General features: G+C 36.6%; 1 protein-coding gene and 1 long non-coding RNA gene across 5 annotated transcripts in view; one reads left to right on the top strand and one right to left on the bottom strand.

The window, feature by feature from the left end:
* Positions 1-16726, top strand: part of slc8a4a (solute carrier family 8 member 4a) — a 71674-nt gene that overhangs the window by 53310 nt on the left and 1638 nt on the right. For all 3 annotated transcript variants that reach the window (XM_027176729.2, XM_047805666.1, XM_047805665.1), the window contains 4 exons: positions 6811-6917; positions 9792-9916; positions 11186-11285; positions 12224-12496. In XM_027176729.2, the coding sequence (XP_027032530.2) occupies positions 6811-6917; positions 9792-9916; positions 11186-11285; positions 12224-12496 (605 nt within the window). The remainder of the gene's footprint in view (positions 1-6810; positions 6918-9791; positions 9917-11185; positions 11286-12223; positions 12497-16726) is intronic.
* LOC113662093 overlaps positions 14467-16726 on the bottom strand; it is a 2428-nt gene continuing 168 nt past the window's right edge. The window contains exons 1-3 of one of the 2 annotated variants that reach the window (XR_003445182.2): positions 16446-16726; positions 16174-16298; positions 14467-16070 (exon numbers count right to left, since the gene is read on the bottom strand). The exon at positions 16446-16726 is cut by the window's right edge and continues 168 nt beyond it. This is a non-coding gene — a long non-coding RNA (uncharacterized LOC113662093). The remainder of the gene's footprint in view (positions 16071-16173; positions 16299-16445) is intronic. The other variant, XR_003445183.2, reaches the window with a different exon arrangement.

Genomic DNA, 16726 nt, shown 5'->3' with positions numbered 1-16726 from the left:
TTATCACACACAACAACCTGATTTACATACTGTGTCCTTCTTTTAGTTTGCGTGTAATGTCATTCATGAAATTATTCTTTGAAACCAAACACACACACACACACACACACACACACACACACACACACACACACACACACACACACACACAATTTATGTATACAATTTATCCCACACATTAGTCCTTGTTACTGTGTTTATATTATATATATATATATATATATATATATATATATATATATATATATATATATATATATATATATATATTTATATATATATATATATATATATATATAAATATATGTAAATAACTTTGGGACAGAATATATTTAGTTGTGTCCTCATAAGCTTTTTTTTTTTTTTAATTCTATTGTCTCTTCATCCCTGGCTGTAAAAATATTTCTAGGCGGTTAATGTTTCTCTTGTTAAATAATAGCAAATTAATAACCGAGGGTCACAGTAAGAGGTTCAAACACCTGGCACAAATCTGCCTGCCTACTCCAAAGCTTAATTGTTTCTTTGCTTTTTGATCATCATCTCCATTTCCTTCATCTCTCTAATGTCTGATTGCTCAAACTCTTATTTATCTGGAAATGATTATTAACACTAATGCTACATTTACACAAACAGTGATTTTATCAGGCCAAGTATCCGGGCTCTGTACTACGAAGACACCAGGAGGCGTTCCTACTACTAGTTGCTATGGTAATAACATTTATCAGTGGCATTTGGGTAAAAATTTGATAATTATGTATCTGCACCATATCATATGAGATGATGGTCACGAATCGCTCTACTGTCTTCACTTCCATCGCTAGTCGTTGCACCAATTCGCTCGATATTTGCATAAAGTTAAACACCACATCTAGAGGTCACCAGCTCTAATTGAAAATGAATGATCTCTGGTCGCTTTGTTGCAGCAAGTTGCAGTATGTCTGAAATCTGAAAGCTTTATTTTAATGCAGATACATCATACATCATTGTATGTGCAAACAATCAGAGATTTAGTTGTGTCCAAATTGGACGTTTGTATAAAAATATTCTCTGCTGAGATCTGGACTCTCTCTGACTGCTATTTTTTAAAGAGAACTGTAGATGTATTCTTTATCGTGATGGATCCTGTACAGCTGTCAATTTGGACAAACTTGGCAGCAGAAATCTTTTTGTGAGCGATACCAGTTTGTTACAAAAAAAAAGTCTAATAAGAAAAACGCTGCACTGTCACAGAACATTTTTTCTCAAACTGTAAAGACGTTTCAGGATTTGCAAAATTTTTAGTAAATATTTTAACATATTGCTGCTTTTGAAGCTTGAATTATAAGACAGAGAAGGCAGCAAGGATTGAAGGCTTAGCTTTCACAAACAGCCAGTGTGTGTCATGTCTGTTTATGAAATCCCTGTGTCTGATCTCCGGAGAGCTCGGTATCGTCTGATCACTAGGTCACAGCAGATGAGCATCTTAGGGTCACTGTGTGAGCTCTAAACAGCTGTTTACTCAGCTGGTGTAAATCTGCCAGCATGTTATTGTGCTTAATTGTTTTCTTTCATTCGCACATAACATTCTTTTTTTTTAACTAATACTGTATATATATCTTCTTCTTCTTTATAGTAGTTAATAAAAATCACATATAAATCACACACACACACACACACACATATATATATATATATATATATATATATATATATATATATATATATATATATATATATATATATATATATATATATATATATCCCAAACACCCTCCTGAAGCATTGCTATTGTTGTTGTTTTTTTTTTTCTTTTTACCATCGAATAATCAATAAAAAGTAATTAACAATAATACCTATTCAGGCAGGAAAGGGAAGAAAGTATTTTATTCCTCACTTATTACTTGTGAAAATAACTAACATCTGTGATATTTATCTGTGAGCATCTGTGATATTTATCATGCTAAAGGTTTTTAGTGGTCGAAATTAATTTCTTTCACCTGCTTCACTTTGCCCTATGGGGATGCAAACTTCTGTACTGTAAATAATTGAGTTCAATAACTGGCAAAAGTGCAGAACTGAGTCTGTGCTGAATCACAGTGATTTCAGATATTTCTTAAAGGAAGGAGGTCATAAGAATCTCTCTCTCTCTCTCTCTCTCTCTCTCTCTCTCTCTCTCTCTCTCTCTCTCTCTCTCTCTCTCTCTCTCTCTCTCTCTCTCTCCCCCTGAAGAAATAGACACCTCAGTCAGAAAGCTTGGGCAGGGAGCTGCCACTGAGACTCTGTGATGTGATACAAAATCTAGACGTGATATAAATTGTGTCGCTGGAAGAAAGTCAAAGAACTTCAGTACAAAGCAAAGGAAGATAAAGATAGATAGAGAGAGAGAGATTGGTAGATTGGTGTCTAGACATAAAACAGAGTGAAATAAGGTAAGAAATGCAGTAGGCTAACGAATAAGAAACATGTACAGTATTTATTACACATATGTTAGGCAAAGGCTTTCCAGAATGTGAGGCTAAACTAAATGTAGGATTTCAATAATAGCATCAAGAAGAGAGAGAGAGAGAGAGAGAGAGAGAGAGAGAGAGAGAGAGAGAGAGAGAGAGAGAGAGAGAGAGAGAGAAAGAGTTTATGTTTCTGTGTTTATGTATCTGACTGCAGTAGATTTCATTTCCCTGATATTTCCTCACACTGCCTGTGTCCCTGATGCTCCTCATTATTCATTGGCGTTAATTATCATTGCTGTGTCTGTGCCATTTGTTCCTCTTTACTCTTTTTAGTTTCTGTTTTTTCAAAGCAGAAAAAAGCAAAGACTTTTATCTCTCCTTTCAAACTTTTGTTTCTATAACTTTTCCTGAGTGGCACAGAGATTCCTGAGAAGCCACAGTTATCCATGTGGGAGAAAAGTGAGCTTGTGTATGTAGAAGATAGAAGAATGCACTTTCCTCCGAGTGGGCTCCTCGTCCTGTGATGCAACATGCCCCTCCCCCTCTACCTCCTCTACCCGTCCCCCTCTACCTCATCTACCCCACCTCCTCTCCATGTTAGTTAACTGTCATGTGACAGTTGAGAGTAAACTAGTGGACTACAATTAGCATTCGGAAGAAAACTGCAGGGAAAGCTATGTAGATTTTATGTAGATTATTTCCTGCTTTAATCCCATCTCTAAAGTCCAACAAACAGATTTTTGTCTTCTTCTCACTGACTGTTCACGTGTGTAAATGCGCCACATTGTGTGGTGAGTCCACATAAAATCGCGTTTATTATCATGCATGCTCAATATTTCCTTGCAGTTGATAATTACTTCCATTCTCCCATCCTCTCTCTCTCTCTCTATCTCTCTCTCTACCTCTCTCTACCTCTCTCTTTCTCACACAAACTCACACTCTCCACTTTTTATCCTCTGCAATAAACTGTACATATTTTAAGTGATGCAATAGAAGTGTAAGTCTGTTGACTTTAAATGCCGTGATTGTCGTGATACAAAAAAGATGGACATGTTATTATGGATTCAAAACATAAAAATAGATTCCACATACTGTACAAACATGAGCTGAGATTAATAGATGAACATATTGAACTTTTAGAGTTTGAATGCTGGCCTGAATCAATGGGCTTTAAACATAATCCTAGATCAAATTTTGTATTATTATTATTTTTTTCATTTAATCAGAACGTTTACACAAAATTTATGTCAGAAAAGAAAATGTATTCTTTTTTTATTGTTATATATGAACATGCATCATACACTGAAAACAATATTTTTGTAATATAAACTTTATGTAACATTTATGTCATACTTAAGACCAAATTTCTTTTATATTATATGTTTAAAAGTTCATGGATCCCAGAGTACTGAAGTAGCTTTCCAAACCCACAGCCATTAATATGGAGCTGTTCCCCTTGTACTGCTGTAATAACCTCTAGTCCTTAGGGAAGGCTTGCCACTAGATTTTGGAGCTTGGCTGAGGGATTTGTGTTCGTTCAGCCACAACAGCATTAGTGAGATCAGGCAGCGATGTCGAGCGAGGAGGTCTGGTTCATAGCTGTCATGTTCAGTGCATCTAAGAGATGTTCAGTGGGGTTGAGTTCAGGACTCTCGAGTTCTACTATACCAAAAATTGCAAGCTTTGTCTTCATGAAGCTTTTATGCTTTTGTACACTGAATGGAAATCTTAATGATACAGCATGCAATGACTTTCTAGACAACTGTGTTTTTCCAACTTTGTTGTAAAAGTTTGTGAAAGAACCACATATGACTCAGAATTTGTCATAAAAACAGAACAGATGAAAATTCTCAATTTTGTCATGCACAATGCTAGTTGTAAAAGTTCACATGAATTAAGTCATATAAAAATATTGAAGGATTAAAATTAGAGGTTGGTGTTCATAGGATTTCACTTGTATGAATGTAATCATGGCACACAAGTATGATATTTCTCATAAGGTCATGTTGGCTAGGCATCGCTGCATTAGCTACGGTGAAGTTCCCTTTACTGTGCTGATGCATTTGTGCTAATGGACTTTAATGAGGAGGCTGTAATTAGACCGTACCTGCTTTACTGTTAGGGGAAGCACATTGTTAATGCACTAGAAAATTACCCAGGGCCAAGCGTCAGCTCAGGAAATGAAGCCTAATGTCAATCTCTGAATGCTGGGGAAAATGTTCTGCATTAACCGGTTACACAGTTGAGTAAAGTCTCCGTGTCATCTGCACTTTATTTCTCCTCCTCCCTCTCTGTCTGTTGTGTACAGATGGTGTGTGCAATTCTTTCCTCAGATTTTCTTTGCTACAGAAATATTTTGGACTCAAAGTTCAGATTATGAAATGAAACCAATTAAAAAAGATCAGTAATGAAAGTGCTTTGATCCTCCGAGAGTTACATTTCCTCCTCCAATCCTTTTTTTCTTCCTTGTTCTCCCTTTTTCTTCCTCCTTCCCTCCTTCCTTCCTTCCTTCCAGCCATCCTTTCTTTTATTTTCTCTTTTCTTTTCTTTCCTTCCTTCCTTTTATTCTTTCATTTTTCTTTCATTCTCTCTTCCTTCCTTCCTCCTAATCCACTTCCTCTTTCACTTCCTTTCTTCTTCGTTAAAAGGACGGCACAGAGTTGCATCCTCACAGCTTCAGAATGTCTTGTTACATCATCAGCTCCAGTGTGTAGTGTTTGTGTTATGTTCTCCTTGTGACAGCATATGCTCCATCCAGCTCTCCAGTTTCCTCACACCTTTGAAAAACACACCAGTAGATGTGTTTGCTTTGCCAAGTCGCCCTTAGATGTGAATGAGTGTGTGCCCTTGTGCACCAATTCAGTGTGTTTTCCCACCTCATTACAACCCTACTTTTAGACACCTTTTCTGTGTAACCATGCTCACTGATGAAGGTGACAAGAAAAACAGAATGAGGAATGTAAAAATATGAGTTCCCCCCAGCTAAAGAGGCAGGCAGGGGGATAGAACTGGCGAAATGCCTAGCCTTGTAACTACACTGAAACTTGTCCAAGAGATTGTTCTACAGAAAACAAAAACTCTTCCAAATCTATCTATTTTTAGTTTTTGACAGAAATAAGTAGAGAAAGTATATTTTTTCCCCCCAAATAATCACAATGATATTTTATCCAAATCGTTAAGCACTTCTTCAGAGTGTGATTGATTGCATCTTGTTGTTCGACTCTAAGTCAGACTGCCTTCACATATGCCAGTCAAAGGAAGCTACATGTTACACTCTAGCAGGTTAATATTCTCCACCTGAGAGAACAAATGTGCAGCTTGCCCCTGACTAAAGCAGCCCCATCTCCTGCAGTAGAGTCTGCTCAGTAATGGGGCTGTAGAGAGAACAGTTACTCACATGTCTTACAATGTCATACATATTCATGCATGCATCTCAGTAACTGCTTACTTTTTTCCCCTTCCTTTCCTTTTCAGATTTCATATATCCTTCCTTCCATCTTTTCCTTCTTCCTTTCCTTTTTTCCTTCCATCTTCATTTAATTTCCTTCTTTAATCCCTTGTATCTCCTTTTCCTTCCTTCCTTCCTTCCTTCCTTCCTTCCTTCCTTCCTTCCTTCCTTCTTTCCATTCTCAATTTTGTTCTTTTTTCTTTCCTTCCTTTCATCATTCCTTCTTTCCATTCTTCCTTTTGTTATTTTTTCTTTCCTTCTTTCTTTCCTTTCTTTCCTTTCTTCCTACCTACAGTACCTTCCTTCATTCTTTCCTTCATTTCACACACACACACACACACACACACACACACACACACACACACACACACACACACACACACACACACACACACACACACACACACACACACACACACACACACACACACACACACACACACACACACACACAGTAACCTAAGCACTTGCCTCTGCATCCCAGGGCTGCCTGTTTGAGTTTCAGTTGAACAATAATGTAACACCACATTATACTGTCTCTACCATGAGTTATTAGGAAAATAAATCATCTTTAAAAAGATTTTACATACACAGCTGTTTACCATATAAATTGAATGCATGCAAATCCATAAATATATTATATTATATTATATTATCAAAAACTCATTTTGACCATCTAATAAATAAAAAAGGGAAAAAAGGCTTCTTGCTTTTACAGTTCAGAATGAAAGTAAATAAACATTAATTACAACAATCTCATAACATTCTTTAATTTGACCCTTAAAGAATTGAGTAATGAAGCGAGTCTTTATATTTTTATAAAGTATGTTAATTTGTCATCACATTTTAATCCAAAAATTGCCTCCAGTGAATGTTCTTCTCATACAACCTGCCACGCCTCACTCATGGCTGAACTCTGGTCTCTGTCCTGTACAGGAAGATGCTTGAGGTGAAGATTATCGATGATGAGGAGTACGAGAAGAACAAGACCTTCACCATCCATCTGGGGGAGCCTATACTTCTAGAGATAGGACAGAAGCATGGTAAGGAAAAGATTCTCATTACATTACTCAAACTGTCTACGGAAATCTCAGCAGTGGGCAAGGGTGGGGTTAGCTCACCCAAATTTGGGTCTTGCCCACCCAATCAAAGTTTTTTAATTTTAGACAAAGGAAAAAATAACAAACAATAAAAGCATGATTTCTCATTTCTGATTGGGTGGGCAGTCTACAGCCAATTTACAAGGTATGAAGGTAGGAGGAGCCACCAAGCCAAGGAAAGTCAAGCTAATTGGAAGAACTCTTTTTCTTTCCTCCCTGTCTTCCTCTATCCTTCTTTCTCCCATTCGTTTGTTCCTTTCTTCCTTCTCCCTTTTCCTCTCCCTTTTATGTTTCCTTCCTTCCTTCCTTCCTTCCTTCCTTCCTTCCTTCCTTTTTCTTTTCTCCCTTTCTTCCTCTATTCTTCTTTCTCCCTTTCTTTCATTCCTTTATTTCTTCTCCCTTTTCTCCTTCCTTCCTTCCTTCCTTCCTTCCTTCCTTCCTTCCTTCCTCCCTTCCTTCCTTTTTCTTTCCTCCCTTTCTTCCTCTATCCTTCTTTCTCCCTTTCGTTCGTTCCTTCCTTCCTTCTCCCTTTTCCTCTCCCTTTTATTTTTCCTTTTTTATGTTCCTTCCTTCCTTCTTTTTTCCCTCCCTTCCTTACTTCCTTTCTTCCTTCTATTCATTCTTTATATATCGTGACAGTCTTGTGAAAGTTTTGCTTTCTGAGATACTCTTCAGCTCCCCATGGTTATAAACAGTGGTTATTTGAGAAATCATAACCTTTCTGTCAGCTCGACTCTATCCGTTTATTCTGAAGCGGATGGTAAGAGTACAGTAAATCCAGTATAAAGTGAATGAGTACAGATTTTCTCAAACAGAGCAGTGTTTTAGTAATACAGACTTCTACAAGGGTTGAAATTACACAGTAATTGAACCCTTGAGTACACAGGAAGGATTTAAACCAGACTCGTTCTCTGCTCTTTTAGCTCTAAAATAAAAAAAAAATTGGATTTGAACCTGAGTCGTACAGTAGATGGATTGACGAATATTCAGTGTGTGTGTAAGAGTCCCAACAGTAAGGCCAATCACTGGTCTCAGAACACATGGACATGTTGGATCATTATCTCCACAACGCTTACATCCTGCATATTAATTATCCTGCTCTCATTTAATAATCTGCTGTTGTAGGAACCTATTAACAATGTTCTTGATGTCTTTTTTTAAAACTTAGATTTCTTTCTCTGTTATTACTCACTACATAATTTGCAGTGAAGAACAGAAAATTCAATGCTAACTCAACTATTTCTGTAGCATCGCTTAATTATGAGGAGGTGATTATGAAAGTCGAAGGCTGTTAAAACAATTTAGGGGCATATTTACAAAAAGAGGCACTAACTGCTGCAGCTGAGATGAATATTTGTGGTGGGGAAGGGGATAGATTGTTGGGTAGGGTGGTAGTGCAGTATATAAGCTTACAAGAATATGCATGTTAATGAACACGGATGCACCTTACCTAATTAACATATGGAGGATGTGCATACAGTCTGTTCCAGTCGTTAGATGATGGGATTAGGTGAATATGTCAAGTCTTTTCTACTGTTTGCTCCCATTAAAAAAAAATTATTAAATGCAAAAATGTTCATGTTTAAAAAATAAATTATTAAATGCAAAAATGGTCATATTCGTGTTTATTTCATACATCCTGGTAATTTGGCAACTGGTTACTTGCAGTAGTGACTTCAGAGCAGCAGTATATAAAACAGAAAAATAAATAAACAAACAAACAAACAAACAAACAAACAAACAAATAAATAATAATAATCGTTATTATAATTAATCTAGTAATTATATTCTTATAAGATAATCTAATTTAATAATATATAATAATTCATATAAGTCATATAAATATATAGGACATGTAAATATATGTCATTTAATTTAATTATTTATTGTTTATTTATTTTTTGGTCAATTATAATCTTCTTCTATATTTTTAACAATTATAGTTTCCTTCCTCTTCATTATCTTCTTCTTCTTCTTCTTCTTCTTTTTCTTCTTCTTCTTCTTTTTCTTCTTCTTCTTCTTCTTCTTCTTCTTCTTCTTATTATTATTATTATTATTATTATTATTATTATTATTTCTAGTAATGAATGCAATGATTATTATGCTAAGTAATTAATAATGAAATATCTCTTTTAAACGAATACACAATGAGAAAAATCTTAATAAGGGTCTATGTGTGTGATTTTGTCTTAGCTAGTGACTAATGAATGATAAAGAGAAAATTTCTGGATTGTCTGAGCAAGAACTACTGCACACGTTTCCATAAAAAAATGACAAGGTCTAATAATAAGAACGGTGGTTCATTTCCTTTATTTCCGCCTATAGTAAGATAGTGTTTTGACAAGGAATCTCTTCTTAATGAATACACAATTAGAAAATTTTAAAAGAATACATTTACAGCATTTTGGCAGATGCCCTTATCCAGAGCAACTTACAGTTCTATCTCATTTTATACAACTGAGCAGATTAGCTTGTCTAATTAAGGGTCTTTCTCATAATCCTGGCATTGGCAGCTTGGTGGACCTGGGATTTGAACTCACAACCTTCCAATCAGTAGCCCAACAACTTAGACACTAACCGACTACATCCCCCATTGGGTTGGCCTTATCTTTTCCCCATGTAAATCATATCCTCTGCTTAATTCTTTTTGGTTTGAAGTAATTGATCATAGTAAATAGCACAATAAATGCTTGGTGACCTTCACTCTTTGTGCAATAAACACCTCTTGAATCTGTAACATTCATGTTCTTAACAATGACAAAAATGAGATAGATTGTGGTAATTATCATTAAGTTTACATCATGTCTTTGCCAACAGGAGATTCTAATGACAACAAGCCAGCAGTAGGGATCGAGGAGGAAGAGGTGGCCAAGATGGGCTGCCCGAGCCTGGGAGAGCACACCAAGCTGGAAGTGGTGATCGAAGAGTCCTACGAATTCAAGGTAACTTCTGTAAAGTCTGAATCCGCAGGATAATGCAGAATCTATGACTGAGGATTTCACCCATTTTATTTCACTTTAGTGTGTCCAGGTTTATCTTTGCATTGTGTTTTTAAATAAATTAATAAGGCACTAAATATCAGTGTCACTCCACAGTGGTTATGAATATGAAGCTTATATGAAAGTAGACACTAAGCTTTAAGAATTTGTAGTGTTTCAGAAGTGTTTCTGCTTTTATCTAGCCTACTAAGGGCGATGTATGCATTTAAATTACATTTCACATTCACACTTTTTGGCAGACACCCTTATAAAGAGCGACACAGTCTCAATTATACAGCTGAGCAATTGAGGGTTAAGGACCTTGCTCAAGGGCCCAGCAGAGGCAGCTTGGAGGTCTTGGTGTTTGAGCTCACAACCTTCTGATCAGTAGTTCCTATCTTCAAAGTAAATGGTGATATCAAACCCATTTCTGCTCTCAGAGACATTCTCGAGCAGCTAAAATGTGAAGCTGTTATCACTAACCCCTAAAATTCTGTTTAAGGTTATCAACCGAGGAAAAAACACACATCTCACAATGAAAGCCAACAGATTCCTGACTTGTTTTAAATCAGAATTGCGGCAATAAAAGAATCGATTTGTTCATACTGATTGAAACTGTCTGATTTCAGTCAAGAATGCCAGCATCCTGGTAAAAAGAGTTAAAACTGTGTGAATCACCCTTATAATGTCTGTAAAAATATTTAAAATGTTTCATAGTTTTCATTTAAAGATGGGAAAACAACAATGTTTAATGGACCATGTGAATATGAGGACAATTGCCATTGTCTTAACGTCATGAGGACATCTGGTGCACAAACCTCGAAGGTCACGTTTTCTTTGTTGATGCTTTCAATTAAATCAGCTTTTATTTGTCCCTTTAAACCATCTCTGTGAATGTGGTGGAGCTCATGGGATTTATGAGAGATGTGAGATAGGGTCATGGATTCCTGGATAACACAAATAAAACACAAACCAGTGATAGCAGACTAGATCTCAGCGGATGAGAATGAGAAAGGGGATTTTTTTGGGGGCATCATGCAGCCTCACTGTTGTGATAATAATTTGACCGTGTTCTCTCTCTTTGCCTGGAGTAACTTAGGTTAGATAAATCTTTTACTCTGACACATAGACAACTGGGTTTATCTTTTGTGTGTGTGTGTGTGTGTGTGTGTGTGTGTGTGTGTGTGTGTGTGTGTGTGTGTGTGTGTGTGTGTGTGTGTGTGTGTGTTTCAGAACACAGTGGATAAGCTGATAAAAAAGACTAACCTTGCGTTGGTCGTGGGCAGCAGTAGCTGGCGAGAGCAGTTTGTCAGCGCTGTCACTGTCAGTGCAGGTCAGTGTCACACACACACACACACACACACACACACACACACACACACACACACACACACACACACACACACATACACACATACACACATACACACACACACACACACACACACACACACTTTTTAAGTTTAAGTTTCTTTGGCATTAATTTTCTGAGACCAGATAAATGTCCCCACAAGATCAAGTAGATATTCCTGTCCTAGTAAGGACACAGACACAGACACAGACACAGACACACACACACACACACACACACACACACACACACACACACACATTTCTGATCACCTTGCATTTATCCCATCAGTATTTAATTGCTTCATATCAGATAATCCAAAGGAACATCTGCTTATCAACACATGAGTGCATGATTACCACAACGCTGGAAACACAGAGGGTTTGAGATATAAACACAAACATAAGCACAACTTCGAGATTTGGGGAAATGAAAAGTGACATTACTGCTACTGTACTACCATGAAGTGGATTATTTTCCTAATACACAATACAAACCTAATACAAGTTTCAAGTTGTATTCATCATGTAAAATGTCAAATATATAACAGAAAATCTTAAAAACACTTTTCGTTATTAGCCTTAGATTATGTCCATACAGGTTGTTGTTATTTTAAATAAAAACAAGTAAATTCAAAACAAATAAATGAACATACAAAAACAAATAAAAATAATAAACAAACAAACAAACAAATAAATAAATAAATAAATAAATAAATAAATAAATAAATGCTGTGGTATAATTTTTATTTGGGGTTATATTAAATTTACCATACATCATAGTGGAATAAAATGGCAGAATCTGAATTACATCAAAATAAATCAACATTAGGAACAAAAACCCATCTTTCCAACATTACATGTATTCTTCTTTCTCTCAATTCTCGTTATATAATCTGTCTCTGTTGCTGCCCCCTCTAGGTGATGACGATGAAGAAGAGAGTGGTGAAGAGCGCTTGCCCTCTTGCTTTGATTACATCATGCACTTCCTGACTGTTTTCTGGAAGGTTCTGTTTGCGTTTGTTCCACCCACGGAGTACTGGAACGGCTGGGCTTGCTTCTTTGTGTCCATCGTGCTAATCGGCGTGTTGACCGCCGTCACCGGAGACCTGGCCTCCCACTTTGGCTGCACCATTGGCCTGAAGGACACGGTCACGGCTGTGGTGTTTGTGGCCCTCGGCACCTCGGTACCTGGTGAGTGTGTGCACTCTTTTGTGGGAATGAAAGTCCTGGAGTGACTGTGACTGGAGTGACTAGAGTGACTGAGTGATGTCCTTTCCTCATTCTCTTTTTCTTTCCAAGCAATCATCTATTTTATTGTTTCCTCTAAGCAGAAGTGATCCGGCTGGTTCATTTAGCTGAAATACAACCAGCTGTATAAACCAGCTTCTTTATTTTGCTAACATTAGTTAACAATTAGCTAAAAGGAGTTCATTGCTGTCTAAGATAATAATTGTATTAGCCTAAATTTAGCAATAAATAAATGCTAAAGCAACATCTGAACTGACGAAATATAAGCAACAAACAACAGCAGAATAATAATAATAATAATAATAATAATAATAATAATAATAATAATAATAATAATAATAAAAAGCAAGTTCACAATGTCGCAGCCCATTCCCAAACTTATACCTGAATAAGGTCAAAATAATTTTTAGCATCTTCAATACTTTATTGTGTTGCAAACTTATTATAGTATTATAAGGTTCTATCTCTCGTTCATTTTTAACTCTGTCTGAGAGAAGCTTATAATACTGAGGGAACAGAGTGTTCATCTAAAGAAAGTATAAACAACCTGAAAAGCTCTGAGGAACATCTGAGCCTTCTAGGACTACCACATTGATTAAAAATGATATTTAATGGCATTTGAATATGATTCAAAACATCCACAGGCTGAGTGAACATTAGCAGTAATGTTAGCAACATTAGCAGCAATGTTAGCATTACAAATATATTCCATTTTCAATTTTCATTACATTTCCTATCTGAAATCCAACGCTTGTAATTCTCTTCATGTAGTTAGAGCAAACTCCTAAATATGGCTTTGTGTTCACTTGACATGCTCGCTAAATAGAGGTGCTGGAAAACACTAGATGTTAGAGAACAATTATACGATTCAGCCACATTTAAATGTGAGGCTCTGAAAGTACTGCTGAAAATTGATTCTTGTGTTCATGGTCATCTGAGTGGTAATTTGCAAGTCGTCATTAACCTGCTTTCCCACCTCAGGAAGTTCTATGTGTGAAGTCTCCTCAGAAAAGTGTCTCTTGTTAGAGCAAGTAAAGTGCATAAACATCTACTTTAAGTGCACTTTTACAGGAACTGGCCTGAATGGCTACCGGTTATGTGGTGAATTTTAGATATTCATGCAACATTTAGGATTGATATTGTAGCACAACAACGACAGCTACTGTAGTAGTATTAGCTTCAGGCTAGCTGGCAACCATGATTGATAACTCTAATATTTTAACAAAAAACAACTTTATCTGTATTTTAAATGATCTAAAGCACATACTACAAATAAACTAATTTAACATTAGAAAAGAATGTGGTGCTATTCACTGTGTGAGCAGCCATTTGGATTTGATGTCACAATGCATATATCTTACTGAACCTGCTTAAGGGGGGCATTTTCTTGGGCTATAATCTGGGCTGGTGGCTGCAGTGGGCAGGTTTGTCTATTGGCTGTAGGCTGCCCACCCAGTCAGAAATGAGAAAAAGAAAGAAGAAGAAGAAGAAGAAGAAGAAGAAGAAGAAGAAGAAGAAGAAGAAGAAGAAGAAGAAGAATTTCTTATTAAGTTCTTTAAAGATGTGGGGAAAAAAGAAACATACTTTATACACAGTAATGTTCTGAATATATGCTAAATTTAATAAATAGGATTGATAAATTTAGTTCTAGGGGGGCACGGTGGCTTAGTGGTTAGCACGTTTGCCTCACACCTCCAGGGTTGGGGGTTCGATTCCCACCTCTGCCTTGTGTGTGTGGAGTTTGCATGTTCTCCCCGTGCCTCGGGGGTTTCCTCCGGGTACTCCGGTTTCCTCCCGCGGTCCAAAGACATGCATGGTAGGTTGATTGGCATCTCTGGAAAATTGTCCGTAGTGTGTGAGTGAATGAGAGTGTGCGTGTGCCCTGCGATGGGTTGGCACTCCGTCCAGGGTGTATCCTGCCTTGATGCCCGATGACGCCTGAGATAGGCACAGGCTCCCCGTGACCCGAGGTAGTTCGGATAAGCGGTAGAAAATGAATGAATGAATGAAATTTAGTTCTAGATCAAGTTAAGTATTGATAACCCTCACTGCTCCAGGGGTGTTGTATCATGGCTGACCTTGCACTCTGACCCCAACTTCCAAAGCTGGGATATACTGCAGTGTATACAGTAGCTATATGACAAAATAAAGGCTTCTATTCTGTTCTGTTCTATTCAAAGTTGTTTTTCATCACTTTTCAATTTTAGTTGAAATGAGATTTTTTTCTAATTTTGTAAATATTACTTATGGGGTGAACTGGATTAGGAGTTTGGGCCACTACCGCTGATTGCCCACCTATTTTTTGTACCAGCCCACCCTCATATAAATGGCTAGAAGTGGTCCTGGTTGTAAGCAAGAAATTTCAATTTAAAACTGTTTTATAATGATAGATTAAATAAAGATAGATACAGATTCAGATTAATTAGATCAAGATTTAGATAAGATACAGATTAATTTTAAAACTGCTCACTTGTTTTTACATACTGTCAGTTATTTTTATACACGTTCCCGACCACTATACCTTCACTCTGCCCAATCTCTGGCTGTATCTGGATGAAAACTTAGCTCAGAAACTCTGAGCTCAGCACAATACTTTTACTATAAACAAAAATGCTTGCAAAAATAAAATCAATGATGAGAAACAGAGTAAAAAAATCAACATTAATAGTGCTTAGAGAAACTTATTACCAACACGATGGACGTGGAAGTAGTGATGTTGCTCATGGACAGTTGAAACGAAACCTGTATAAAACCTTACTTTATAAGGAATCAAGTAGATACATTATTTATCGCTCAGACAGCCTGGCAAGCTAATGATTTGGGTGAACTAACTTCATGTAATGCTACAGTAGCTAACCCCCGTGCAGTTTATGAAGGCTAGCTAGATAACAATAGATAAAAATAAATTCTAATGGGCATTCATCTTAAGGCAAAACAGGACACTGAGAATGCACTCAGGATCTTAGCAATTAGTCCAAAAGGAATTTTATGTGCTTATAGTTTTTAAAGCAGTAGCTTAGCTTTAACAAAAAAACAAAAAATTGCTTCCTCCACAAAAAAGAAAATCAAATAATGTTAAATCAACTATTTGACTTTGAGATGTGAAATATATTATTTGAGTCTGGAAAACGAGCAGATTATCCATCGGCTGCTCAGTCACCACATGTTGTGCTAGCTATAGAGCTACGTATGACAACTCAGCTACAAACTTTATCATATTATTTTGGTTTTGTCTGTGTTTGTTTCACCAGACATGGACATACAACTTTTAGCGCTGTCAGCTAAACTTCAACTAAAAATGCAGGAAGAAATTTATAAGTGCCTCTCAAAATATCCATGATGTCTTTAGTTTTAGGAACTTGTTGCCTTGAGATTGGATGTGTCCAAATACACGTATGAATTATTCATGACTTTCTCCACAGTCTGATTTTCTCATCTCCTAGTGCAGTGTTTGTCTCTGCGATTTTTCACATCATCAGTCAATATGGTGACATCCAGAACTCCAGGCTGCATACTGCTGAATGATTTTGAAAGATAACACACAGGTGCTGCTGTCAATAGCCAGCAATTCAACAACAACAACAAAAAAAACAATGTTTAATAAAATGGGAAACATGTACCTTTCTAGCCGGTCAGGCACTACTGACAAAAAGCATCAACGTCTGAGGTAAAGTTTGTAAAAAAAAAAAAAAAATGTTCTCTTGTTGCTCTGTTACACTGCAGCAATGATGTAAGTGTGTTGCAACTATGATTTAAAGATGGTGACATATTAGATAAACGTTGCTCATCATTATGCAGACAACTTGTTTTTTTTTTTCTTTCAAAACTCAGACAAAACTTTCCACAAATAGAAAAGAGCCAAAAGTGAAATATTTCACTTAACGTAACTGACATTAAGGCATTATGTCTGCAGGTTGTCCTTCTGTCTGTGCGTCCGTCCATCAGCATGTCCACCCGAGATACGTTAACCAATTCCATTTGATTATGTAGTATTTTTAACATAAAGCATAATAATAATAATTATGCAACCTAGAATGAGTGAAATGAGAAACAACATGTCAAATAAAAAAAATAAATAAATACAATAGCTTTACTTTTAAATGTTGGTCTAGCACATTTTTACCAAAAAAAGTCCATGGAGTATTTCTAGATTTGAGTGGTCACCTGACCTCT

Source organism: Tachysurus fulvidraco, chromosome 21 (assembly GCF_022655615.1).
Source record: "Tachysurus fulvidraco isolate hzauxx_2018 chromosome 21, HZAU_PFXX_2.0, whole genome shotgun sequence".
Lineage (NCBI taxonomy): Eukaryota > Metazoa > Chordata > Actinopteri > Siluriformes > Bagridae > Tachysurus > Tachysurus fulvidraco.
The sequence above is the reverse complement of the archived record's forward strand: the minus strand, read 5'-3'. Positions and strand labels throughout refer to the sequence as shown.